The sequence below is a fragment of the Maylandia zebra genome, linkage group LG19 (genome assembly GCF_041146795.1).
Source record: "Maylandia zebra isolate NMK-2024a linkage group LG19, Mzebra_GT3a, whole genome shotgun sequence".
NCBI lineage: Eukaryota > Metazoa > Chordata > Actinopteri > Cichliformes > Cichlidae > Maylandia > Maylandia zebra.
Genome location: NC_135185.1, coordinates 25,606,139 through 25,632,069, shown reverse-complemented (window position 1 = coordinate 25,632,069; position 25,931 = coordinate 25,606,139). Strand labels below are relative to the sequence as shown.

General features: G+C 40.8%; 1 protein-coding gene across 1 annotated transcript; it reads right to left on the bottom strand.

Moving 5' to 3' along the window:
* Window positions 1–1,627: 1,627 nt before the first annotated feature.
* On the bottom strand, window positions 1,628–22,950 carry asap3 (ArfGAP with SH3 domain, ankyrin repeat and PH domain 3). The gene is made up of 26 exons (XM_004540426.4): window positions 22,527–22,950; window positions 18,933–19,005; window positions 16,386–16,531; window positions 14,914–14,988; window positions 14,023–14,072; window positions 12,896–13,019; window positions 11,850–11,935; window positions 11,512–11,587; window positions 10,518–10,604; window positions 10,162–10,271; window positions 9,433–9,502; window positions 9,223–9,310; window positions 8,817–8,865; window positions 7,882–8,048; window positions 7,651–7,784; window positions 7,454–7,545; window positions 7,141–7,321; window positions 6,144–6,229; window positions 5,921–6,036; window positions 5,772–5,839; window positions 4,853–4,960; window positions 4,468–4,675; window positions 4,059–4,350; window positions 3,749–3,965; window positions 3,433–3,564; window positions 1,628–3,128 (listed from the first exon to the last, which is right to left on the bottom strand). The coding sequence occupies exons 1-26, from the start codon at window positions 22,650–22,652 to the stop codon at window positions 3,054–3,056; spliced, it is 3,036 nt and encodes a 1,011-aa protein (XP_004540483.3). The 5' UTR covers window positions 22,653–22,950; the 3' UTR covers window positions 1,628–3,053.
* Between the last annotated feature and the right edge of the window lie 2,981 nt (window positions 22,951–25,931).

Here is a 25,931-nt window from a genome sequence, read left to right as displayed (position 1 = left end):
TCTCTAAATTTAATCTGTGTTCTCGTTGCGTGGGAGGTTTAAGAACTATTAGGGTCACCTTGCAGCAGCAGCTTGCAGTAGCTCACAGCAGTGTAGGCCCAGGTCAGCAGAAAACTGCTTTTTTGACTGCTGCAGGCCAGAAAGGAACAAACTGTGAAAGCATCATCCAGCAAATACATTTAGCATGTCTTACCAGTGAGTGTGCCATTTAGCCATTTGCTTGTCCATTAGAGTCCTTTCTTAGCTCATTATGCAGTTAAGTGGAAGCTTGATAACCCTCTGTTCAGGGAAATTGCATAATTACTCAAATATATCCCACTTCTAAGTGCTCATTATTGCAAACAAGTATGTCTTATATCACTTTAAGCCAGTGATTTTACTGCTTCTCAGTTAATAAGAAGCATGTGTATGGGTTTTACACAGATTTCACTATCTTGAGTATTAGGAAGTTAGTATAATCTCCATTACATTTTATTAATTTTAAGAGTTTGCAAATTTATATTCAAACCTATTATATTTACAAAAAATTGCTTTGGAATCATTAATTTTACTCCACATTTTATAGATGCCTATAATATTTCAGTGTATTACATTAAATTATATTTGTGCATTCTTGTATTCGTGTATGTAATGATAAAATAGATAAGCCTATTAGCGAACGGATGTTTGTTATTTAAAGGTTTTCAGAAAATAATATTTTACAGCTGACATTTATATACTCTGGGTGTACTAGTACAGCCAAACAGGACAACGGATATGGGTTTACACAAGGGCTGCTCAGCCAGCAGAACAGACTAGTATGTGGTAGAGTGAGTTATTATCCTGGCTGTTAGTTAAGTGTTATGTAAGTGACAGGTTGGAATTTGGTCATCCTGGCTCTGGGACAGAGGGTTGGGGATAAGCAACATCTGGATGGAGAGTAAGTGAAGCTGGAATAACACAGAACTGTAGAGAATACAGCCAAGAGAGACGGCTGAAGAGATTTAGCTGTAGGAAGTCATTTAAGAATAAAATGGGGGGTAATATCGGAAAAAGAAAAAGGTGGAAAAGCAAATGTCAAAATTAAAATTCAATTTATTCTTTTTTTTTAAAAAAGAGGTTTTAACCTGTTGATTAGAACAAAGTAATTTTTTGCAGGTCTTATATTAGACTCTAAAGATCTTAAATGAGTTCAGGTTTTCAGAATATGGACTATTAGGGATTAGTGTATTCTTAAGTATTATAAGTCACACATTTCATAATCTGGCAGTGTTGAGCCTAGATTATACTGTGTCGCAGCCACAGGCAGCTGGACACAAGACAGTAAAGTGCATTTTAATCTCCCTGATTGCTGTCTCGAGTTACCATTCCACCAACTTTTAATAATGTGCTGAAATAAATGGACTGGTTTGTATATAGCACTTCCCTACTTCACTTAAGCACTCAAAGTACTTTATGCAACTCATGTCTTATATCACTTGCACACCGATTAACACATCCAGAGCGAATCGGGCTTCAGAATCTCGCCCAGTAACAGTTTGGCACAATAACTCAATCAGCCAGGGATCGAACCACCAACCTTATGATTAGTAGATGACATCCCTGGTACCAAAATATCTGACCTTATGTAAAAGTATAAAAGACATCACAGGAGTTAAAGAAGTTTAATGAGTATGTGTCAAATACACGCAATGAAATTAGCTAATCTGCTAGTTCCTACTTACAGCTGCAGTAAACTGTTGTCATCTTTGATAACCTGCTTCTCCCATGATTTATTTGCCAGAAGAAACTGTGACAAGTTTTTAGTTTAATGAGAAAGAATGCTTTTATGAATACATTATGCATCTGTGTCCATCCGCTCCCATCCACAGTCATTTAACAACTAACAAAACACCAGAAGACAAAATATGTCAAATGAGAGGACATCAAATTCGTGACATGAAGTAAGATTATCTGTAATGATATAATCATTTATGATACATAAAATGTAAAAATGGTGTTATATACTCTGGATGAGTGCACATATATAGACATTTCAGACACGTATGTACAAGAAGTTGTGGGTTAAATTCTGTGAAATGTGTTAGATTTGAAGATTTACGTCTGGCAGTGAAAGCTCTCCCATTCTCTGCTTTCCTATCCTTTCTTTCCTAAAGGATCCTGAAGGCCACTGTGTGTGTATGAAAAGAAGTGTTCACTGAACAAATTACTGCAGTAGGATGCTATTCTTAACAAGCCCTCTTAAAGTGCCATTTTCTGGTAATACAGAAGTCTTTTTTTTTTTTTTTCTTAACACCATCGTTATTTCATGTTCTCCAGAGAATAGTGCCTACAGCCAAAAGAAACCGGATCCTCTGCTCTCCATGCCACCAGAGAGCTATGCAGAGAGTCAACACGGCTGGGCTAAAGTTTCTGATCTCTCCTTGGGGTGTCCAGACGCCTGCAGGAGGCAGACTGGCTGGCAGGTTCCCGGGAAGGCGGCACTGAGACACTGAGCAGGTTTGAACCTTATATCCAAGTCACAGTATACTGCGATTCCAAACAGTTCAACGGTTTCCATTAAGAACAAAGGAAAAGGGGGGGAAGCTACATCCCGATTCAGTAGCTGGCTATGTACACACTTACAGCTGTGCCAGCTTTTCTGAAGATTCCTTCAGAGTTTAAAGTGCCTTACAGGGTTTCTGCCCTACAAGTAAATATTGCCTCTATGTACAAGTCCTAGATCAGCATAAGCAACTTCAGCATTTGCTATACAAATATATAATTAATGGTCAAATGAACATTGGACAATAAATGCACAACACGTTCCTTTTAATAGCTGTTTAGGGTTTTAGAAAGGGTGGCATGAAAGCTTTCAGTTCTTGTTATTGCCTTCTAGGGATGACTAAATGTTTAAAATCCTAAAGTCGCAATGTTCACATATCCCTTTGCCAAGAAATCGTTATGTGGGAATGTTGTCAGTTCCAGTTGTATCCAAGAAAAATAATACAGTCCACTCCTGGATAAATTCCAACTTGTGATGATCAACTTCCAAGGATCAAATGGTTGATTTTGAAGAATACTGTGTTCCCTCTTCAGTCTGTTAGTTTGTGTACATAGTTTACAGGAAAGGCCCCACTCCTGGATGGATCCCCCTCTATGTGACCAGTCTGTTAGGAAAAATATATGTCTGTCAATCAAATCCCTCTATGTACTATTTCCAGTCAATTTATTTTAACTTTTATAACTTTGGTAATTAATTTTACTGTACTTTACTCTGAGTTTATAAATATTCAAATCCACAAAAATGCCAAATAGTAATAACTGTTGGATTGACTCCTGAGTAAACTACTGACAGAAAAAGTATGTAGTGGGTGAATAAACAAGGTTATCTTAGACTGATGGCTGGGCCTTCATGCAGAAAGCTGCTACTGAGTGGGAAATAGGTTGTAATGAATCTGTAGTTACACTTACCCACCAGTGGGGGTCATTAGTGGCTGTGACCACAATAATTTCATCTTTGAAAAAGGCGAGCTGCTCAGAACTGACAGCTCGGCAGTCCACCAAAGCCTTGACGCGCTTCTGATGTGGCCTGCTGTTAGAAACCTGGAAAAGACATATGCTTCTGTAAGCTATGCTTCTCAGTGTGCCACCAGCAAATTCATACACTGACTGTGAAATCTCTTAAGCGTTTTTTCCCCAGTGAAAAACTCCTGAAATGGAAGCGTGTGACATAGAGAACTTGAACTTATTTAAAAATAATACAAAAAGGTGTCTTTGTCATTTGTACCATAGCATTCCTGCGAGGTCGTGGGATACAGGTCAAATCAGGTGAGGACGAAGGGGCGGGGACTGGAGCAGTAGCTGGGGTAAGGGCTTTACTATTCCCTCCTGGGGTGGAGTACAGATCCTCCTGGCTGCCCACACAGGCCGAAGACAAAACGCTACACTTTCCCTGGCTGCCTCCTCCACTGCTCGTGCGGCGGTATGACGTGGTCTTCTCCGAACTGGAAAAATAACCCAGAAATAACAAGATCAAATTATACTAAACTGTGTAGTATTAAAACAACAGGAGCTAGATTCACATTCTTCTTCCTCACCTGACAGGCCCTATGTGATTCTGAGAAAAACCTGATGTGGCACCACTTTGAGATCCAGAACTCAAACCAAGATGACCATCCCATGTCTGCCTATGCGCCCTGAGCAGGCTTGCTTGTCCATTTGGAGACCTAGGGGGTCTCCCACCTTGGCCTTGGTTTTCTGTATTTCCTGAAGGAGGACTCTGTCGTGCCTGCATCTGGGGACTGGATGAGTGATAGGACGGGTTCGAGCAGCGTCGTGGAATTTGGTTTCCTTCATGCGATGTGGCTGAGATCTGTGGGTCTGAGCGGCCTGTGGAGGGCAAAAAAAGAAGAACAAGAGCAACAATGTAAATTGATAAAACTAGCATTGGCTTAAATAACTCATTCATTTATTTTTAATCTAGAGAATCTGTATAACGTAGTTTACCTCTTTGGATGGATTTAGCTGGCAGTGGCGGAGGCATTGAAGCTCCAGAGGGGGCGCTATTGACTGGTGGATTTTTATATAGAAATTCTATATTTTCGTAAGCCTGACAAGGTCTGCTACTTGTACTAGCAGCGGAAGAACTGACACTCCAGTGTCCACCACCTCCATTTGATGACAGAGGAGACCGGCTTTTGGGTAATGGGCTCACCTGGAGTTAGAAGATAATAGACAAAACATTAATTTCTATAGCGCCGCCTCATCTTTCTTCATTTAATTTTATTTATAAACTTTCCAAAATGGATAATGTAAAATGAAAGGAAAAAGGCCAAGCTTTGACTTAAAGGTAAAGTCAGTAATGACTGTGGTTAGTGTGTGTGGCATTTACCCTCTCATCCAGGTCATCTTCACTGTCATAGAATTCCTGAGACTGCGTCTCCCACATGAACTCTACGTGTATCTGAGAGTTAAACGTCCCACTCTGCGCCAGCTCCAACTAAAAAACACAAAAGAGCACAAAAAGAATATTTAACTATCTACATTAGTACACACGACTTTATTTGATCGGTTAACTTTGTCATATCAAACCTAATTTATTTCACTCCTATGCTGACTTGATTGTCGTCTTCTCTTTATTTTGCTTGTTAACGTTTTGCTGTAATGTAGTTTTGTTTGTTTGTTTTTACTACTAATAATAGTAAACGTTGCAATCTTTTGTTAGCTGTTATGTTAAAGACAAAAAATACAGCTAGCAGGAAAAAAGGCATGAAGGGGAAGTTTGACTCTTGGGTCAACATTTTTCACCAAAGTGAAACCAAAAGTCCAAAGAGTCTGTCTACATCCTTCCACATAAACAGTCGTGTGTCATTGCAAGCTAAAAGTTGTACAGCCGATTATGCAACGCAAGAATTTTGTAGTTTACTCGTCTAACTTTTTTTTTTTTTTTTTTTATTGTTCCACAAAGGATTCTTTTCTAAGATTTCTCACAATCAAACAGGATGTTACTCAAGGCAGGTCTGATTCAGCAGGGCAGATGGCCGGTAAGAAAATAAAACCAGTTTATGAATGATACACACTGGAATCCAATGAGGATAGGGTTCCCTAGCTGAGCTCTGCTGCACAGGGAGTTATTTCAAGGTAGTGTTTCCAGCTGTGGAAATTGGGTCATTTTGCTTCTGGAGTTGGATTTCTGGTAGGTATTATAATGTTGCAACTTGATTCCTCAGCTGAACTTACTTCCTGCCAGTGTGTGTTCTGAGTATTATGAATTAAAAACTTTAAAAGCTAAAGGGGAAGTGAGATCTCACCAGCTCGACACACTGTTTATGCTGCAATCTCCTGGCAGTATCCAAGGCCGTCTCTCCTGCCGAGTTCACTACAGGAGAAAGAAAAAATAGCGGCTTTCTACTTGTGACACTATGCAAAAGAGAAATACAATTAACAGAGTAAAATGTACCCGTTTGAAGCGCTGCCTTCGCTTTGAGGAGTAACTTAAGAGATTCAGGCTTATGATACAAGACGCTGTAGTGAAGGGCCGTGTTCCCCTCTGCGGTTCTCTTCTCCAGACAGTTACTGTAAGATGAGTGTATAGATTTGATAGCTGGCATAAAACTGTACTAAAGCAAAAACCAAACTGTCCATGCAAAGTAAGTAAAACATGCTACATATCAATGTCTGACCTGTTCTGACAAAGGAAATCCACAAGTGCCAGAGAGCTTTTTTCCTCCAGACGCACAGCAAGATGGAGCGCTGTCTCCTTGAGTCCCTTAGTGGAAAGCAAAGATAAAGTCAAATTGGTGACATTTAAAGAGATCTTCCATCTGTACTACATATTGTTTTCATATTTTTTTGCATAGCTACTTCAATCATCTGAAGTGGCTGCACATTATGTTAAAAATCAGTCTTACAAATATGATAACACTAAAGCTTAAGTCAGAGGTTGACCATGCAACAACTGTTTCATGTTGTTGTGTTAAAAACTGCTAAAAGCTTCAGGCCTTATCTGTTTATATGAAGGGCAAACAGGAGGGGCAGAAGAAAGACAGAAGAGCCTGCATAATTCAATGAGCCTGGCTTATTTGTTCTCCAGAGACATGAGCTCTGAACTAAGAGCTGAAATAATAAATGAAAGCCAACCAACACAAACAAGCACACACACATGCACGCGCGCACATGCGCTGACTAGGAAGTCCATAACAGGAGGGCAGAATATGATTAAAGACTTGAAGGCGAGGCGTTGGAGAGAGACAACAGAGGAGGGTAAAGACTAAATTAAAGGTCAAAAGAGATGGGCGGGCCTCTCATGACCCACCCATAAATATATTTCAAATACTGCAACTGTTTACTTGCATTATATGAGCACTGTGTCATATAGATATATTTTTGTAAACATTAGGTGGATTTCTGTCTTTATTTCTGTCAACTTTTCTAAAGTAAAAACAACAAAGCAGCATTTTAAAACCTCTCCCTTTAAACCTGTAAACAAACTGGATGGACGACCCGGTCAGGATGTAGCTGTCATTCAAACTAAACGCACATCATTTGCAGGAATGTCAAAAGTTTAAATCTTTCACTGCGTAATAAAGGTTTATTACAAGCTTTCCCCACCCTAACAGGGCAGCTTTCTGGAGGAAATGAATGTGTGGTAATCCACTTGTGGCTTTAAGTTATCTTTACCTGTCCTTCGGGGAGTGTGAGTGGTTTGGCCAGATCTGCTCTCTCAGCATAGAGCTGCAGAAGCAAAGCGAGGTCACGGCTCCTCACGGCTTCATAAAGCAGGCTAGGATTTGCTTCTTCTCTGCGTAGGACGTAGCGACGCTCAGCGTACTTTGCCACAATGTATTCCTTCCTGGCATTCCTGGTTGTTAAGCAAATGCAATTCAATAATATAAACTAATAAGCTGGCATTGTTGAAGCCATTCTTAATGTCAAAGGAAGTGTGTATTTATAACTCATTTTCATGATCACTTAAATTATAAATCAGACTCACATGTCACTTTGTGGAAATGGTTTGACAGAGTCATTTGGAAGCCCTGCCTCCATGATGTCATTGAATCGAGTGTTGCCAATACTGACGGCCAGCTGGAGTGACACACAATACATCCACAAATATGTGACATGAAGACATTTCAAAGAATAGCACATTGTTGCATAATGTCTGTCTGTTCCCATGTGTCTATTTAGTACCAGTAGTTCGGAGGTGCTCAGTAGGTCCAGAGTGAGGGACTGGATCCTGGAGTAGTGGACCCCTAGCTCTCTGTGGATGCCGGAGCACTCAATACACGTCAGGATGCCCAGATTGGTCGACAGCCATGTTGGATCTGCGAGACACAGCTGGTGATTATTCATTATGCTCATAAAACAAATATAATTGCATGCTTGTACTTCTGTAACCATATATAAGAATGACTGGCCAACCTGGAGCTCCACAGTCTGCGCAGGCCTCATTGCCAGGCATGTGTCGAAGCTCAGCAATAATGGCTTTGGAAAGTTCCTGAAGCCCACTGTCCTGCAGGTGAAGCTGATCCCCACCCAGCGCTGTGTTCAGGGCCTCCTCCTTACTGTTCTGCAGCACGGACACCCAACTAAAGTGCAAACGATATACATTTAGAACATTGTTATTAAATTTCATATATTGTAACAATTCATTTTGAAGTTTAAACCACAGAGAGTCAGCGACACCATGGGAAACGAGAAGACTCTTTCACTAAAACATCAAAAAATGCTAAACTATTTTTTATGCATGTTTTTTGTTGTTGAATTATGAGTAATATAGAAATATGAGTTAGTGATTCTCACATCTATCATTTCTGAAGCTCGGGTACTTTTCCATTTAAACCATTTGTTATTGCACCCCTAAACTTACATAGCTCATCACATCAAAGAAACTGCCTGGAGGCCCACACAGAAGGGAAGGACAGCGGACGAAGAACCCCACTTGCAATCCCATCCAAAACCACATCAGAACACACAAAGTTCCCCTGCTTGCTGCCTGTGGCTACCAAGAAAATTCCCACCCAGAAGAGACTAGGTTTCTGTCAGACTCAAACAGTCTTTCTGCATCATTTAGTTTGTCTTACTTTTTGTAAATTGTCAGCTCAGCTTGTTCTTTACTGCATGAGCCGTCAAATTATAGCGTTTCTTGTTTCATGAAAACATGTTTAACCCTTTCCTTACAGGAACGATTTATTGTCTCTGACTGGAGTCCTGGCAGTTCATGTGTACATTGTAAAGATTCTTTCTTATACATAACTCCACTGACATAAAAAGGGTATGGCATGCAACAACTTGCTTTATAATGAGAAAACAGACAAAAATGCCAGCATGCAGCCTACAGGACTTTCAAAGCTTACATCAAACATTCCTGCTCGTCTTCTGCCTGGAAATGATATGTCCGGTTATCTATCGAGAGGGAAAAAACAAAAGTTAAATATTATCTTGAAAACTAAATTACACAGTAGAAATTGGAGCAGAGAGGCTTGAAAGACAACAGTCAATATAAAGCTTGCGCAACTAGACATGGCATAAAACAAGCGTGAAGCACACAACCACCTCTGTTTTACCGCGCAGCACTTCATATTAATCACTGGGAATGTCTGCCATTTACACCAAAATTAAATGTCTCAGATCCTGATTTCAAATGTGAGGACCAAAGAGGCAAGTTTCCAAGTCATCTGTGCTGCAGATGACTGTTTACAGTCTGTAATGATCATATGTTGAGGGGAAAGCTTGAAGGTCAAAAGTTAAAAATAAACCTACGAGTGACAAGGTCAAAGGTCCTCCTGTCCTCGGGGTTCGGTCGCACCTGGCAGGTCAGCAGGTTCAGCTTGGCTGGGGGTCGATTGATCTGAAGACAAACACATTTGTATCAGTATGTATTTGCTCACATATTTGCTGTATTCACTGCTGACAGTTTACCTCATGTGGCATTTATTGTCTAAAAGCACAGTATCAATCATGAGTCCTCACCGTACTGTGGGAAATAGTCAGGCAGCCGAATTTGACTCCACACTTTCTCTTCTGCCAAACCTTCCTTATCCTTTGAGATGAAACACAAATGAAGAAGAAAAAGGCCAATTATTATTAAAAAAAAACAATCAAATACATGAATATATTTATTAACTCTCTGTATGATGTGTGCAGTGCATTAAGTGAAAGCCGTGTTAACAGATACCATTAGATACACGCTGCTGGCCCAGATTATTCCTATTCACAGTACAGTTTTCGTCATCTTGATTGAATCAGGTAAAACTGCTAAAGCACATGTTCTATTTTTTGTCAGTGGCCTGAGAAAAGTTTACTCCCCCAAAGCCTCCTATTTGCCCTACTGAACCACATCCCCTCTCTTTATCACACACTAATCTAGGACTGTGTGTGTGTGTCTGTTCGTGCATGCGCATGACGCAAATGTTGGATCAGCTAGCTAGCCAGTCTGCCAATAAGTTCCACAGGAGGGGCCCCTGCTTGAATGTTCATCTCACAATAATGAAGACCAGCTGGGGCAGATGAAGTTTGCATTAGCCTTTCTTTCTCTGTGCCATACTTACTTAATTTTCACCCAGCTGAGATCATTTCTGTCTTTTACAATGTTAGTGAGCACCGTTTACCCCATTCTTCTTATTCTGTATGTACTTGCGATTCCTGCAAAATGCTTGTGTTCCAACTTCATACATGACACCAGCTAATGCCTTTACACACCCGTCACTCTTCTTAAGCAGGAAACCGGATTTCTCCGTTCCGTACTTCTTGTTTCCCTGCGGTTGGTGAATGCTATACCCATTGCCAGAGTTTTTCCTGTTGAGGTACTCCTGGAATATAAACAGTGATTTAAGGATTTAACTTTAAAGCTTCAAACCAGTTGTCCAGATTATAAAAATTCAAAGCAATACAATAACAACGGTGGCAAAACACTACTGTTGTAATCAGCAGGAAACTTAAAGCCAGTGCACCTGGGCTTTTTATAGCGCTGATATTGGTTTTACACAGACAAATTAAAAGGTCTACAGTAAGCTAACTTACCAGACATAAATAAAGACTAACATAAATAAACATACCTCTTTGCCCTCCACTTGTAGAAGTGATCTAAGAGAATCCCTCAACTGTGTGAGTTGTTTTACCTCTTCATCTTGGTCTAGGCGAACCTACAAAACACACCATGAAAATATTTTTACTAAAAAAAGAAAAAAAAAGTTGGAAGAAGAGAATATGTTCACTTGATCACATACATGTTTTTCTTTTTTCATTTGTTCTGGGTGTGGAAAGACAACACACAGCTTTGTGTAACGATCTAAATGATCTAGAACAGAGTTCAGTATTTGGGTGTGTAGTCTTCTGAGGTTTTTCATTTTGAATTAAGAAGCAGAATGACCACACTCACAAGCAACACAGGCCAGTTTAACTGGGAAGTTTAAGTATTTTGTTTTCCTGGAGAACCATGACACAGATTCTATCTGAATTTCCTTCCCGAGACTGAGGTCTGGCATGTCTGAACGGCTCTGTGTTCTGCCCATGAAGAACCAGAAAAACCTCTAACGTTTCCAGTATCACAGTTAACAGTCTGTTTCCAGCAGCTCCAACCAGAAAAATGGAGCACGGCAAATAGTGCGCAGGCAGAAACCCAGTTAAAGCGGTTGGAGAAATAGATGTGTACTAAGGAAAGTATGAAAATGAATGATACTTTCATTTCCATCTATTGGAAACCAGGGCAAGCATTTCTGGGAAGAGACTCCTTTAAACAGTCGCTGCTTGTGGATTCAGTGAAGAGGGGGTTGGCTGTTGCGAAAGACCAACATTGAAAAAGTAAATGCTGAAACATAACACAGGGTTTTACTGTAAAATTCTATATGTGCACAGTATTTTCCTCCCAAACATAAATGAATGAAGAAAAGTAGTCTGTTAGAATGATAGCATCAATATGTGGGGTATGTGCATATTTTGACTTCTTAGTGCAATCAAATATTCTTTTAAAATTACAGCAACACTGGGTAAGAAAAAACATGCATATAATCCAGGAGGAGTGAAAAACACAAGAGCAGCTTTCATGTGTACCGTGTGAATAGATGAAGCAAGCTTCTCGATAAAGGGAGAGAGATTCTCTGCAGCCTTCAGCCCATCCTGAAAGAAACTGAGATCAGAAAAAGAACAAATGCTGAGACAAGCTACTTTAGTTTAAACATCTGATTTCACACCAACTAAAACACCACATGCTGTAACTGTAACAACAGTTTCACTCCCACATTAAAAAAAAAAAAAAAAGCCTAGGTAGGAATAAAAAGTGTAAATGGTTAACAAGAACCGCAACAGGCTTTGCAAAAAGACCGACTGCTGTGCAGAATCCCTTAAAACTCAACATATCTGTGAAAGTAGATGCCAGCTGAGATACTGACCTCAGCTGAGCCTGGAAATATTTGATGAGGCTCTGGAGAAGATCAGGACCCTGACGCACCTTCAGCTCCTGGATCTTCAAAAGGTACTAAAAGAATAAAAACAGACAGTTAAAAACACCTCTGAAACCACTCTCCATAGAAAGGACCGATGGGTCTGTAAAAACATGCAGCGAAGCATGACGCTACCGTTTTTCAGTAGCTTAAATTCCACCCTTGAGTGCACACCTTTAATGTGTTTACTGCATATTTTAACTGTACAGCTCGAATGTAAAGAGTCTTTATTGATAAACAAAAACACACAAATTCACAGTATGTAATGATGAAATGTAAAAAAAGAGAGAGAGAGACTTTGAGCGATGGGGTTTTAGCTCTGTGTGGATTGAATGACTACATTGTACTCGAGTCTTTGCCCCATAAAACCTTCATCTGGATTCGTCCATCACAGTCTACCTGAAACAGCTCTGTGTTGCTCATTCATGTGACATTTTGTGTGATTTACTGAGTTTACATATATGTAGGTGGAAAGAAAGATTAATAGACAGAGGGTTTAGGGTAAGCTGCAACAAGTGAAAATTTCATCTTCCCCTGCCTCTCCTCTTTGTCTCCACAGCTGGTCTCAGTCAAGATAAGACTATTTCTTTTCCTCAGGCTTTTCTCCAGCTGCATGTGCACCACCAAACTCAGTTAGGACTACACCACAAGTGCATTTTTCACCCATTTCCCCCAATCTGGTGATTGATTATGCATGATGATGCACAATTACCTGCTTCTGAATTTTCTTTGTATGCTAATCTATAGGACACCACCTATTCTGAAATTCAGTTTTGAGACTCAATAACTATGCTCATGTTTAAGTCTAATGAAATATATTTTTCCATCAAAGGAATTGGATTGAAGAGACACAAAAAGGAGTGACCACCAGTGTCCACCATGAATAGAATATGTAATCCACATAAGCAGACCACCCTGGTAAAGTAAATGAAGCCCAGCTCAGATATGCCAACGGAGTCTGGAGTATGGTATTTTGACTGGCACCAATTCCCCACCTCACACATTTGCAGCTGGAAGATCCGTCTCTCTCTCTCCATGTCCTCTGCTCCATCTGATCCCTCTGTCCTGATCAGTCCCAGCTGCCTGTTCTTTTCCCTCCTCTCCTTCTCTAGCTTCACTCTGGAGGGGGGAAGGGAATGGAAGAAAGAATGAAAAGAAGACATAAAGAAGGTTTTCCGTCTTTACTTGCACACACGATGTTTGTCACAAAAGCTAAATCTGATCAGCTCCATCTGTATGAACATGTGCAGCTTTAACTCCACCATCATGCTTCCCTTTCTCATGTCGAGCGAGGAAGTTGGATGAAATGTAATCTCCTTACAGCATTATAAAACACTTTGAACCAGAGCTGGATTGAAATCAAATAACGGCTGTAAAGTGCAAATGCTTGGGCTTGATTTCTTTTTAAAGTAACTGGAAATGACCTTGGGATATGAATCATTATCTTATTAACTTGTGCTGCCACACAAATTCCTAAACCCCACATGAGAAGGAAATATAATACATGAAGCTTTTGAAACAAACACATTCGTCACCATCTTCATCTATATTTCTGTCATGCATCAATGTGAGGCCTGTGCAAGTGGCTATGAATTTATGAGCATTTACACTTTGTGAACCCTCGTGTCTGCATTATTTTGCAAATTCACTAGAAAAACACTTGCTGGAAATGAGTGTATATATCGTGTTTATCTGCTAACATCAGACAATGGCAACTAAAACTGCATATGAAGAGGCAATAGAGCTGGAGTTAATTAATGTGAAACAAACGTTACTTTTGCTGAAGTTGCTGCAATGCAGAGGACAAGGACACAGAGGGCTATACGTGGATTAGCCATCCTATTAAAAAGGCATGAGGCTGCACTCCAAGATTACCGGCTTGCAAGCCAGATACAATTACAGCCTCTGACATACAAACATTTTCATTTCACGGCGCCGTTATCATCGCACAAATCAAAATGTCACATGAGGCTATGGCATTACTACATCATATCTACAGTGCAGCTTTTAAAAGGTTGTTTACTCTCAGGAAAACAATGAGCCAATGATGAAGAACTCTACTGCAGTCTGACTCTTACAGATGAATGTGAAGTAACAGTATGGACAGAGTATGGATAATTACATTTTTACATCATAATCCTTCCAGCTCTTCTCCATGTGTTTCTTGAGCTCCTGTTTGAGGGGAGAGGAGAGAAAACGATTAATAATATATCCCCATTGCATTACACACAGTAATAACTGTACTTTACAGCTCTTCCTGGTTATTGCTCAAGCGGGTGGAGCGAGACAGGTAACACACTGTGATGCAATTAGTCGGCTAGTCTGCTATCTGGATGAACAGGATTTCAGGGGCATTGTGCCTTCTTTCACAGTTATAATGAAGCAATATTCAGTTGCAGAGTCAGCTGTTTAAAAGACAGGGCAGAGATGGGAGATTGCAGAAGCACTGGCTAGTTATTATTCACTAGTGTGTTAGCATGGCAAATCAAAAGGTTAAATACTTGGCAAGACGGGTAAGTTCTGTGCTGGAACGTAGCAAACTCTTACTATTTCATTTGGATAAATAATCTTATATTAAAGAATACTTTAGTGGGGTCAACATTTAAGTGAATACAACTTCTGCCAGAGGAAATCTGCCCTAAAATAAAGTTTACACTGCAATAGTTGAATCATTCTTCCAGACAGTGATATCCCATACACAAACAGAACCTCCTCACATACAAAGCACTGCATCTTGACTATATAAAGTCATCACGAGGCTTTCGGTTGGCTCATCTGAAGATTTCTGTGTGAACTGTAACATCTAAACATCTTTTTCTATTTTATAATATTGAGCTATCCTCACATATTTGACAAAAATCTGCATTTCTTTTTTCAAAAAAGGGATTACAATCCACATATCTGTTGCTAGGTAAACAATAACGATAAAACTTTATCACATGTGAACCAGTTTAGGTTGCAGTATTTAAATGAGAATTTCATTTATACCGTAAGTAATAAAATCCAGACTCACCAATCTGCTGTCTCGAAGCTCAGACTTCAGCACATTTTCCAGAGGAAACGCCATGATGTTGTTAAGGTTTTGTACCTGAAGCATGTAAGAGAACAAAAAAAAAAAAAAAAAAATCAGTGAAGAATGGAAAAATATTTCGTAAAATGCCACAGATGACCTTTAGCTGCTGTAGTATAAGCAGAAACAGATGCACCCACATTGAGTTTTACGCACTCTGACTGTCTGTACGAGCATTTCTGGGAATGAGAAATTGATAACTCACAAGCACGGTGATATTGTTATTCTGAACTAACGAGTCATCAAAAACAAAACACTGCACCACTACAATGCTCGAATCCAAGTTGGAGGATGATGCAATGACTCTGGATGAAGTGTTTGTATAAAGTAAAGTGAGATTCATTTGAGATTTGGATGAGGTTTAGATTAACGCCATTGTGGATTTGGGAAGAATGAATCACAAAACAACCTGTATAACCCCAACAAGTCGCTTTTACTGTAATACAACCAGTTCCTCCATCTAAGTACATCACATGAGTATTTTGGCATGCATGGCAACATACATTCATCATGACTCACCGATACACATCCCCAGATAATTATCATCTAGATTTTATTTTTATGGCTTCTGGTGAATTACAACCAAGCCGAACCCTGCTCTTAACATAACTAATGTCCAACCACATCCTTGAGCCGACTGTAGAGCTAACCTTGATATATTGACACAGCAGCCTGAAGAGTGGCAAGTTTGTTTTGGTTGGCAGCCAAACACTGGGGTAACCGATAGATAACACATAGAGTTCTTACACAGGGAAATTCCGGCTTCCAATGTCAACAAATGGACAGATGACATGGATCAATGGATTCATGTTTATACCCACACTGAGACAGTGGGGCACGTACACTAACACTCAAACGAGGCATTAAGGGACATGCTCAGGCAGTTTTTTGCAGTACGACTCCTTAAATCACCCTCCTTTGGGCCCACTTCCTTTAACATCTGTAAGCTGTAGTCGCCCCTGTGAGGCCCTGACAAACACATGTTAAGTGTGTGTGTGTGTGTGTGTGTGTGTGTGTGTGTGTGTGTGTGTGTGTGTGTGTGTGTGTGTGTGTGCTGACTCACACGTAGAGGTCTGGGATGAATTATCATCACCAAAGAAACTATCAGAGGGAGGGTTCTGGACTGCCTCAAACAAAAAGCCCAAGTATTCAGCTGTTAAAAACCACCTTCGTTCATGCAGCATGTAAGTATGTGAGCACACATATGTGCTTATGGGGAACAACAAAGGAAATTTGGCACATTTCCTTTGAAAATTCTCTGATTATATAAATATTTGTGTATATTAGAGCCATGTCTTCCTTAGTCCTAGTTCTATGCAACTAGTGTAAATGATTTCAACTCTAGTAAGAGCAGCAGAATTTAAGCAAATGTCTCCTTTCCCTTGTATTCCCATCTTTTGTCCTTTTTAACCCACCAGATTTTTGAAGAGGGATGTGACCTCTCTGGTGAACACAGCCAAGTTGAGGAACCCTGTGGAGACTTCATTGTTGTCCTGAGTCAGGTGGCTATTTCCCAAGTTCTCCAGCAGCTCAATATACTGCTCCTTGCTGTCCACATGTGCTGAAAAACAACACACATAGTAAGTATTGATACAGACCGTAAGGAGTGACTCAGAGTAATTTACAGGCACAGAAAATCTGACAAAGGCAGACTGACTTGTTGTCTTGGGAATAGTTTAACAAGGCGAGCATGTGGGACAAATTAGCACTGGTTTACACCCAGTGGAGGAGGAGGAGTAGAACATATAGAAATTCATGTTTGTCCAAGAGGCTTATAGGTCCCTTTCTTAACTTTTGTAAGCTCTCGGTCTGTTGAATATTTATGAACAAGTGCTGATGGAGAAGAATCTGGGCACGACTTTTGCTTACGTAGTATAAAACAAGGTTTCATTCTACAGGTTTTTTGGAAAGAGGATGAACAAACACACATTATAATGCAAGCTAGGAAATCTTGGATGTAAATCAACAAATATGGGCTCCTTATAACGTGGACCTGACATCTGTAGAGGCACCCAGAGCTGACTAAACAGACAGAAGTAGACATGGGGAGGAAGCACAGCAAGTTTCTGCTCCACTTCCACTTCAAGACAAATATAAAATGGTAAACTGACTGCAGATGGGAGACAGGCTAACACTGGCTGAAAAGCAGAAATGGAACATTTTGTCTGACAGAAAAATTGTGAATTAAGGAAGGAATGCAGACAAACTGCGGGATGGAGGAGATGAGATCTAGGGGTTTGCATGAAAACTGCAGAGGTTGTGGCTGCATGGCCGCTGAAAAGAAAAATTATTACAATAAACATACGTGCAACTATTAAATAACAAACAGCTGAGTCGCTGCATAGCTCAAAGGATGACGTTACAGCTGACCTTTAACTGCCAGATACCACCGGGGCAACTCTGCTTTTTCACTGCTCTACTAGAACACACACAGACTCACAGGCCACAGCATCTTGGCATAAACAAGTGCTGAGTACTTATGGGAATAGAGAAAGAAATAAAAGAATCTCTTAATTTGCAAATACGTGACACAGTAACAGAGCATCAAACCAGCACGGGGGAGGGGTGGGAGTCAGGCTTTTTATCATTGTGAGTCACACTGTTGGTCCACAACTAACATCAAGCCTGTTAAATAGGTTCAATAGCATAATGAGTGAAAGGGAAGGGCCTCCCAGCCTCGGATTACTGGAACTAACCGTAATGATTCCACTTAGAGAGACAAAAACTAGACAAAGCAAACAATAATAAAATATTTCTTTATAGATGCTATAGCACAGCTGAATACATCTGGTTGCCTAACTCTGTGCAGCTAGCCTGCTGACTCATTTTACTAAAAAGTACAAGCCGATGCCTTAAAATGGGAAGCAAGGCTTGCAAGCAACTTTAGAAAAACAAACTCGGGACATGTTAAGCATTTTCTCTGTTTCTCCAACACATTTTTGAGGTGAGCATTAATGTGTTATTCATGCCCACATCTGACAGCTCTGCGGCAAGCTACAGTGACATAAATCTACACAACACACACACACAAACTCAGAAAGCACTCACTTGGTGACCTTGTGGATACTGAGGTCAATGAAGAGGGCGCCTTGTAGTTGCCGAAACCACCAAAGCCATTTACTTTAAACACAGAATCCAACGCATACACAGTCCATAACAATAGAGTGTGTTGTTTAAATAAACATCATCCCTGGGTGCCAGAATAGGGGGCCTCACGCTTAAACACAAGTCGGATGATGTCATCCATAGCAGAAATTATGTTAAGGGTCATTAGTAATTATTAAACTCTGGTTCTTTCTCTCATAGTGTGTCACTGCTCTTTTCTTTTTCCCCTTCGCCCCCCAGCTGCTTGTGGTAGATACCTGCCCCTCACTGAGCCTTGCTCTATTGGAAGTTTTCTTCCTGTTAAAGGGGAGTTTTTCCTTCCCACTGTCGCCAGGTGCTCACCCTTAAGGGATCACGTGTTTGTTGGGGTTTCTTTCTAATATTGTAGGGTTTTTACCTTACAACGTAAGGAAATGTTGTTGTGGCTGTTGTCGTGGCGCTGCATAAATAAAACTGAATTGAACTGAAGACTCCCCTATGCACAAAGCAGATCGTACAGTCAAAATAGAGGTTGACCTTTACTTGACAGCTGGCTAGCGAGAGATGGGCTATTTTACTTTCTGTATAGATGGAAATCATTATCTGGGGATTTTGTTTTTAAATTACCCTACTTTCTTCCCATTTCTGTTGCTCCCTTTTGCACTTTAGCACTTTAAATACAAACTTATGTGCAACTACAGCTTGTGTAAGCTAATTTATTGTGCTTCTGTTGCATTTTCTCCGGTATCACCTTTTTCATGTACAAAAAAAAGAGAACTAAGGGGACTTTTCTAAGTAATAAGTGCAGGTAGAATTGTTTTCTTTAACTCATAATCTACTGAGTGAATGAGAATTGCATGTGACACACTGGCACTTACAGATTCCAGAAGTGTGTATAGCTTTGATTGTTTTCTTCATCCTCTGTAGGGCTATGTGGTCTGTCTCCAGAGACTGCAAAGAAAGAGAAATCAGGAAGAGATAAGGATGTTTGCACTTGCAGTAACTCAACATTTACAGCAAAAAGTATGCTTACTGAATTCTCCGTTACATCAGTTTGTTTGCTACGCCAGTTCGTCTCCTTGTCTATACACATATCTAAAACCGAAAATTACATGGCAGCAACCTAGTCCATTTAGGGATGTAGACATCATTAACATGACCTGCTTAAGTTCAAACTGAGCACCAGAATGGGGAAGAAAACTGACTTAAGTTCATGTGAACTTTGCTTAATTGCTGGTGCCTGGTCTGGATAATTCAAAACTGTTGATCTACTGTGATTTTCCCACCCATACGACAATCATCACCAACCAACATCCAATGAGCAGCTGTTCTCTGGGTGAAAATGCCTCGTTGATGTCAGACTGACTGCTTCAATGAGATAGGAAGGCAAATTTAATTCAAATAACCAAGTTTAGCCAAGTAAGCAGAAGAGCATCCAAGAATGCCCAGCATGTTGAATCTTGAAACAGATGGGCTACAACAGCAGAAGACCACACCGGGTGCCACTCCTGTCAGCTAAGAACAGCAAACTGAGGTTACAATTTCGCACGGTTTCATCAAAACCGGACAACACAAGACTGGAAAAAAAATTTCCTGGTCTGATGAGTCTTGATTTTGGCTATGAAATGTGAATAGTGGGGTCTGAACATGCAAGCATGGATCCATCCTGTCTTGTATCAACACTTCAAGTCTTTGGCAGTGTAACGGTGTGGTAGATATTTTTTTGACCTATATTCTCCCCCTTACTACCAACTGAGCATTGTTTAAATGCCAAAGTATCCTTTGGCATTTAAACAATGCTCAGCAATGCTGACCATGTCCATTCCTTTATCACCACAGTGTATCCATCTTCTGATGCCTGCTTCCAGCAGGATAGCGTGCCACCTCACAATACTCAAATCATATCAAACTGCTTTTTTGATTGTGACGCTTAAAGGGCCTCCACAGTCACCAGATCTTAATCCCACAGAGCAACTTCAAGGTGTGGTAAAACAGAGATTAACACCGTGGACATGCAGCCAACAAATCTGTAAAAACAACTATGATGTTGTGGTGGTAATATAGACAAAATCTCTGAGGAATGTTTCCAGTAACTTGTAGAATCGATGCCACAATGAATTAAGACACTTCTGAATGGGATTCAATCTAATGCTAGAAAGGTGTATCTAATAAAGTGCCAGCAAGTGTATTGGTACACTTTTCAGAAAATACATTGAGAAACTGTGTTGGTTTAATTTTCTCACGATGTGTGACAAAGCCAAAACAGATGAGTAAGCCTTCACCCAGCATATGATAGTCTGCGTTTCACTGTCGTGTACAGTCCCAAATGATGTCACAATATGCATTTCACCTGTCACTGTCTGCGTTGAAACAACAGGTTTTCACTGTGAGACTAAAAAAAAAAAACATTGCATAACAAAGACATGAAACAGACATTAAAATGCCTTCATTGTATTTGAACAATAACTCTTCAAAGCCCAAACTATTTGAAGCTACATATTGTTTATGCTCCTCTCGCGGGCCCTGGTTTAAATGAACTACACTTACGACACTCCACCTACACGTCACCAGAAATAGCTTTAATGAGCCAGCAATCTAGACTTAACAGACACTCTGCCTCATCGGACGGTGTTGTTTACAAACCACAGGCCTTCCCGGTCGGGTCCACTCCCTAAATGTTAGTTCATTAATTAAAAGGCGGTGCGGGTGTGTTCCGTTATGTGACGCCATAGTCAAGAAGTGGGAAAGTGATTTAGAGGAGACTGGAGATGGGAGTTGCTGGAGTTTCCTCTGGTGAGTTGGTTGGCAGATGGCAATAAACAGTGGAAACAAGCTGAGGCAGGTCAGTGAAACAGGTTGCTTTTGATGAACTAAATGTGAGAAAGAGCGCGCAAAAACTTTAGAGACAACCCACCATTCAGCTGAAATAGACTAACAATGCATGTGTACTCATGTTGATAGTGTCACTTACAGTTACTTTGCTTCATTATCTATGGCTGTGTATTCCCACTGTACGGGTGTGTGAGTAGACTTTAACATTGGATGACTTGACTGATATATGATCTGTTACAAAGTGTTAACATTTCAACACATCAACTAATTGATCAAGATTAGATTGATTCTTAAAAGCATGTCTGGGAATGACATGACCTACTGTTGCCTATTGCTAAAGAAAGTGAAACTGTTTACTTCTGCTTTTCTTCTTGTGGTTTACTCCTGCCACTAATCAACCTAGTCCTGGATGAGCTGACTGAACATGATAACTATAATCTGAGCATCTATGAAAAGAAATAACTGCCCTTACATCTGGTTGTGTTCACATGTGTAGAATTCCAGCGTGACCCTCCCTAAACAGCAATTCCAGCCATGTATTTTCCAGCGTGTCATGCTGATAAATAAGGACATGAGCCCAAGTTAAATGCATCACACAGCTGTTTAAAATGCTCTTCTTTATTCTAAAGTCTCCACTTAGTCTCACTTTCAAGCCAAGGAACTCCTAAAGAAGATCCTTCATCTCTCTCAGGCTATGGTGAGGTTTCCTCTTATTAGAGGTGGGCATCAAGATATCCAGGCTAGGAGCAGTGACTCAGACTGATGTGACTCTAACCAAAAACACAAATCCATATGGACCGCAGCAGAACCCTGATCCACAAAGTTTAGTCACAAAGAATACAGACAAGGAAGTATTGACATGCACATTTGGAATATTTGTTTTATGGCCAAGTTCATAGTGGGCTCCCTCTGCTTCCTCGTTTGCGCGAGGAGCTTTGAGAGAAGAGATTTCAAACAAAACACCAATGTGCACACAGAGAAGCCTTAAACAAGTCTTCAAAGTACTAGTTATGAAGAGGGGCATGCAGACAGACTTGCTTGCAGCTATGGGCATGTGTGCATGCTTACCCTTACAAACACAATCCATCACTCTGTGTGACTCAGGCATGTTTCTGTGTCGTGTGTGTTCTGTTAGTGTCCCACCACTCTGACTCCCACTAGACCGACGACATAAACACTGTAACCTCATGTAACCTTCACTTATTTGCTGAATCAGACACTGGGGTTTATACTGAACAGATCATATACGCACTCTAAGCCTGTCCTGTACAAGTGCAGCACCCATCAATTTGCACATTTCAGAAAACATAACCTATTCCCATGTTCTAAACTGGGAACCATGAAATTCCAAAATGAATACACTGACAGTCCCGCTTTTTCCGACACAAAGCCACAGCACTTTGCATTTGTAGGTTCTATACCTTTTGGAAATAAATTACCGGTCCGTGAAACACCGCAAGTTTACTGCTGAAACCTGTGCTCACGTGCAAACTGTGTTACAAAAAGAAAATTAAAGCTTGAGTTTAAAAATAAATAAATTAAAAAAAAAAAAAACACAAGCTACAGGTAGGGGTAAAACGTCAGGTAAACAACAAAGGTGTATGTCTTCTGCACACACCTCCCCCTTCCACAACTCTCACCTCCTCCACGGCTGAAACTGTGCTCCGACAGTCGCTCATTTTAGACTGAAACGTTGAAGTCCCCGGAGAAGACAAATCCTCGTTTGTCAGGATCACAAAGTCCGAAACGCTTATTCGCTCCGGCATGTTTCGGGCGAAGCGGGTCCGACAGTCAGTGAAGAGAAAAGTGAGGCAAAGTTACACGCGCGCATGTAAGTCCCATTTGAAGTGGAAGAAGAAGAAGAAGGGCAACAGTACGGTCACTCCCTCCTTCCTTTGCGGAAACTGAAAAAATATATAATAAAAAAAAACACCGTATTCATCTGAGTTTGAGTTCCTTTGAACAAAGTCTTTAAGGTGGAAAGTTGAGTCAAACTAGACTTTGCAAGTCCCGAGCGACTCCGAGGACGTGTGCGCGTGAAGGTGCACCAGCGCGCTACTGAGCGCATTCAGTGAGGGAGGGAGCAAACTCCACCGTCACGTGGGAATGTTTGTGCTTTCTGGCAAACCAGAAACAGAGAGAAAAGCGTGTGTGTGTGTGTGTGTGTGTGTGTGTGTGTGTGTGTGTGTGTGTGTGTGTGTGTGTGTGTGTGTGTGTGTGTGTGTGTGTGTTCTTGTCACCACCTCTTTCATTAATACTTCTCATTTCTATGCAAACTATAGTCCGGTCGCCATGGATGCAGAATTCCTCCTTCACAGACTTAACTTAAGGAGAAGAATTTCAATGGATGGGATGATAGGACAGTTTATCGACTGTCACTGAATGCTGTCTTTCAAAACTGCACTTTGCAGTTTTACCAAAACACTGGAAGGAGGAAAAGGTATTTCTTTAAACCCGAGAAAAGGATTCGGGTTTTTATGTGCGCTGCTCTTTAATTATATGGCTCATTGCGTCTTTGCACCTTGATCCTCTTGGCTGAGGCTCCAAAGCTTCCTTCTTCTTCCTTTTCATCTAATGAAAAGATATTTCTCAAAGGGGAGGATTTTTGATATCCCTCCTCACTGACATTTCCTGTAGTCGTTTGGGGAGAAAAGAAAGGGAAAAAAGGGAAAAGAAAAGAAGACCTAGTGCATCAGAGAGGTGGGGGGGAAAGGCAAGGGTTGTGTGTCTAACATAAGTCCTGCATGCCTGCTATTGTTAAGCCTGTCAACTTGAAAAAAGGAGTTGTATCAGTGAACATTGCCTCAGGCTGAGCAGCGATAAAATACACTATGAAGTGCAGATGGCTGATTTTAGTCGCTCCCTTTAGCGTTACCACAAAACCACATATTTGCCTACATTAGATACATGAAGGGAAAAACTGAATTACTGCCAATTCAACAGGTAACTGATTATCTCTATCATATTCAATCAGCAAAAATAGGATTACTTTTTGTTTAAAGGATTTTATCTGTTCTCTTTTCCCGCTTATTACTGCCGCTCAGTGAACAAGCACAGAATGGATGCAGTGTCTTAAATGTGGGCGCTCACAGTGGTACTGTGTGTGCAGTCACAAAGATAGACAAGCTCCTTTTGAATTGCATGTCGTGTTATTAAGCCAAAACACAGACAGGCCAAAATGTACATGCATAGCAGTACAAGATATCATTGTTGTGTTGCACACACACCCACCCACAGGCACACACGCTCACTCACACACAGAGCTTAAACTGAAAGCTCAAAGGGGGGGCTATGGGGGAAAAAAAGTTCCTCTGGAGTCCAAACAAACATATCTCTGGTTTTTCCTTATGAGATAAGGCGCAACACAATTTAAAATGTGGACCAAAGTCTCTAGAGGAAAAGCTGTAAAACCCCACTCTTTAACCTTTCAATCATTGTGAAAAAATGTGCACTCTTGAAAGGAAGTGAGGGCACACATCACATAAATAGGGTTGGCGACCCACTTTAGCAGGGCCTCATTCAGTCATTGTTTGTTGCATGGCTCCAAGTGTGAGGAAGCTAAGCAGGGAAAGACAGAAAACAGATATTGTATATTTGCAACTTGCATGGATACATGCTGGCATCTATTATTGTGACATATGTGCAGCGTGTGTGATTTCATGCTCACTGTGCATGCACTCATTTTTTTTAATGCACTTCTAGCTGATGTAATGCAGGGGCTTGCAGTGTTCAAACAATACCCTCCTTCAGTTTCTTTGCAGCACTCAGTAAAGAAGTAGAGCCTTTGTATGCCAGCCAGCCTTTGAGCCCGGGTCCTATTGTAAAACTGAGCAAACCGGTCTGCTCAGGCAATGAACTAACATGTAGTGAAGAACCCAAGTCCAAGGCCAGGGTGGGCGGGAGAGAAGAGATGAAAAATTGACAGGGGAAAATTGTTTTCCTTTTTGTTCAGTGATGTTTGGAGTTTAGCAGTGAGAATTTGTGTGCAGGAAGGTCGACAAAGGTGGAATAACACAGGAATGCAGAAAAAGATCAAAGCTTTATTGGAAATGTGACTCACTTAATGTTTTCCCTCCTTGTCTCCACCCTTTACCGCCCTTTTCTTTTTAAATATTAAGAAACTCTCTTCTTCCCCTCTTAAGGGTGATTTAACTGGTTGCTTCCCTTTCATGCCACATCATTTCTTGTGTTAGAGCAAACTCCTCTCAGAGACTGCGAGCAGGGAAACTTTGGCAGTGAGGAAGTGATGTACATCGAATACAGCTTCTCTTTCTCTGTGACGCACACACGGCGTTGGAGGTTACAGCAACATCTTCCAGTTGCCCGGATTTCCCTTCTTGCTTCCCAGCAGCCCAGAGAAGCAGGATAAGGTTCTTCTATGAACCCGGCCTCCAGCCACCCTCCCCCCCTAAAAAATATCTCCCTCATCTTGCTGCTTGTTGACTCAGCTCCACTAGCACTGCTATCAATTTACTACCCCTGTCAGGACAAGGGGGGCCTGGGCTTACCGTAAAATACCCCCTCTTCTGGTTGACATGGATGACTGAAAATTGGGGGACTGGGGAGACAAAGTAAAGTTGATTTATTGCAAAACACAGGGCTTTAGTTTCCCACTGGAATAGGCATATGAGGTGTATTGAATAGGACTGGAGCTCCATTGAAACTAATTTGCCTCAAGAACCTGCATTGAAGAGCAGCTTTGATGTAAAAAAAATAAAAATAAATAATAGCTCTGACGTTAAGTGACAGCTGCTGCTTTGGAAAAATACATCATCTGTGACTTACTGACTGAGCACTGTCAGTCCAGGGCCATTCCATGCAGGTTCTCCGTGGTCTGGCTTCTGGGCAGGCAACAATGTTTACTCCACCCTCAAACAGATGCCAATGCCAGTGTACCTGTTATTACAGTTGGTATGGTAACAAAAGGTTTTGCAGAGTGGGAACAGGTAGACAGACTTGTTTGTGATTCATATCGATGTTAATTGCGTGTCATAGTGTCATCTGAGTCGTACGAGTGATACTATCCATGTAACTAATAGGTTATA

Excerpts from the sequence above, each read along its gene's own strand:
- asap3 (XM_004540426.4), bottom strand. The coding sequence starts at position 22,652 with ATGCCGGAGCGAATAAGCGTTTCGGACTTTGTGATCCTGACAAACGAG. Across the intron at positions 14,989-16,385 it reads CATCCCTCTTCAAAAATCTG|GTACAAAACCTTAACAACAT; the intron begins GTGGGTTAAAAA and ends TACATGCTTCAG. Across the intron at positions 4,676-4,852 it reads AAGATGACCTGGATGAGAGG|GTGAGCCCATTACCCAAAAG; the intron begins GTAAATGCCACA and ends TTCTAACTCCAG.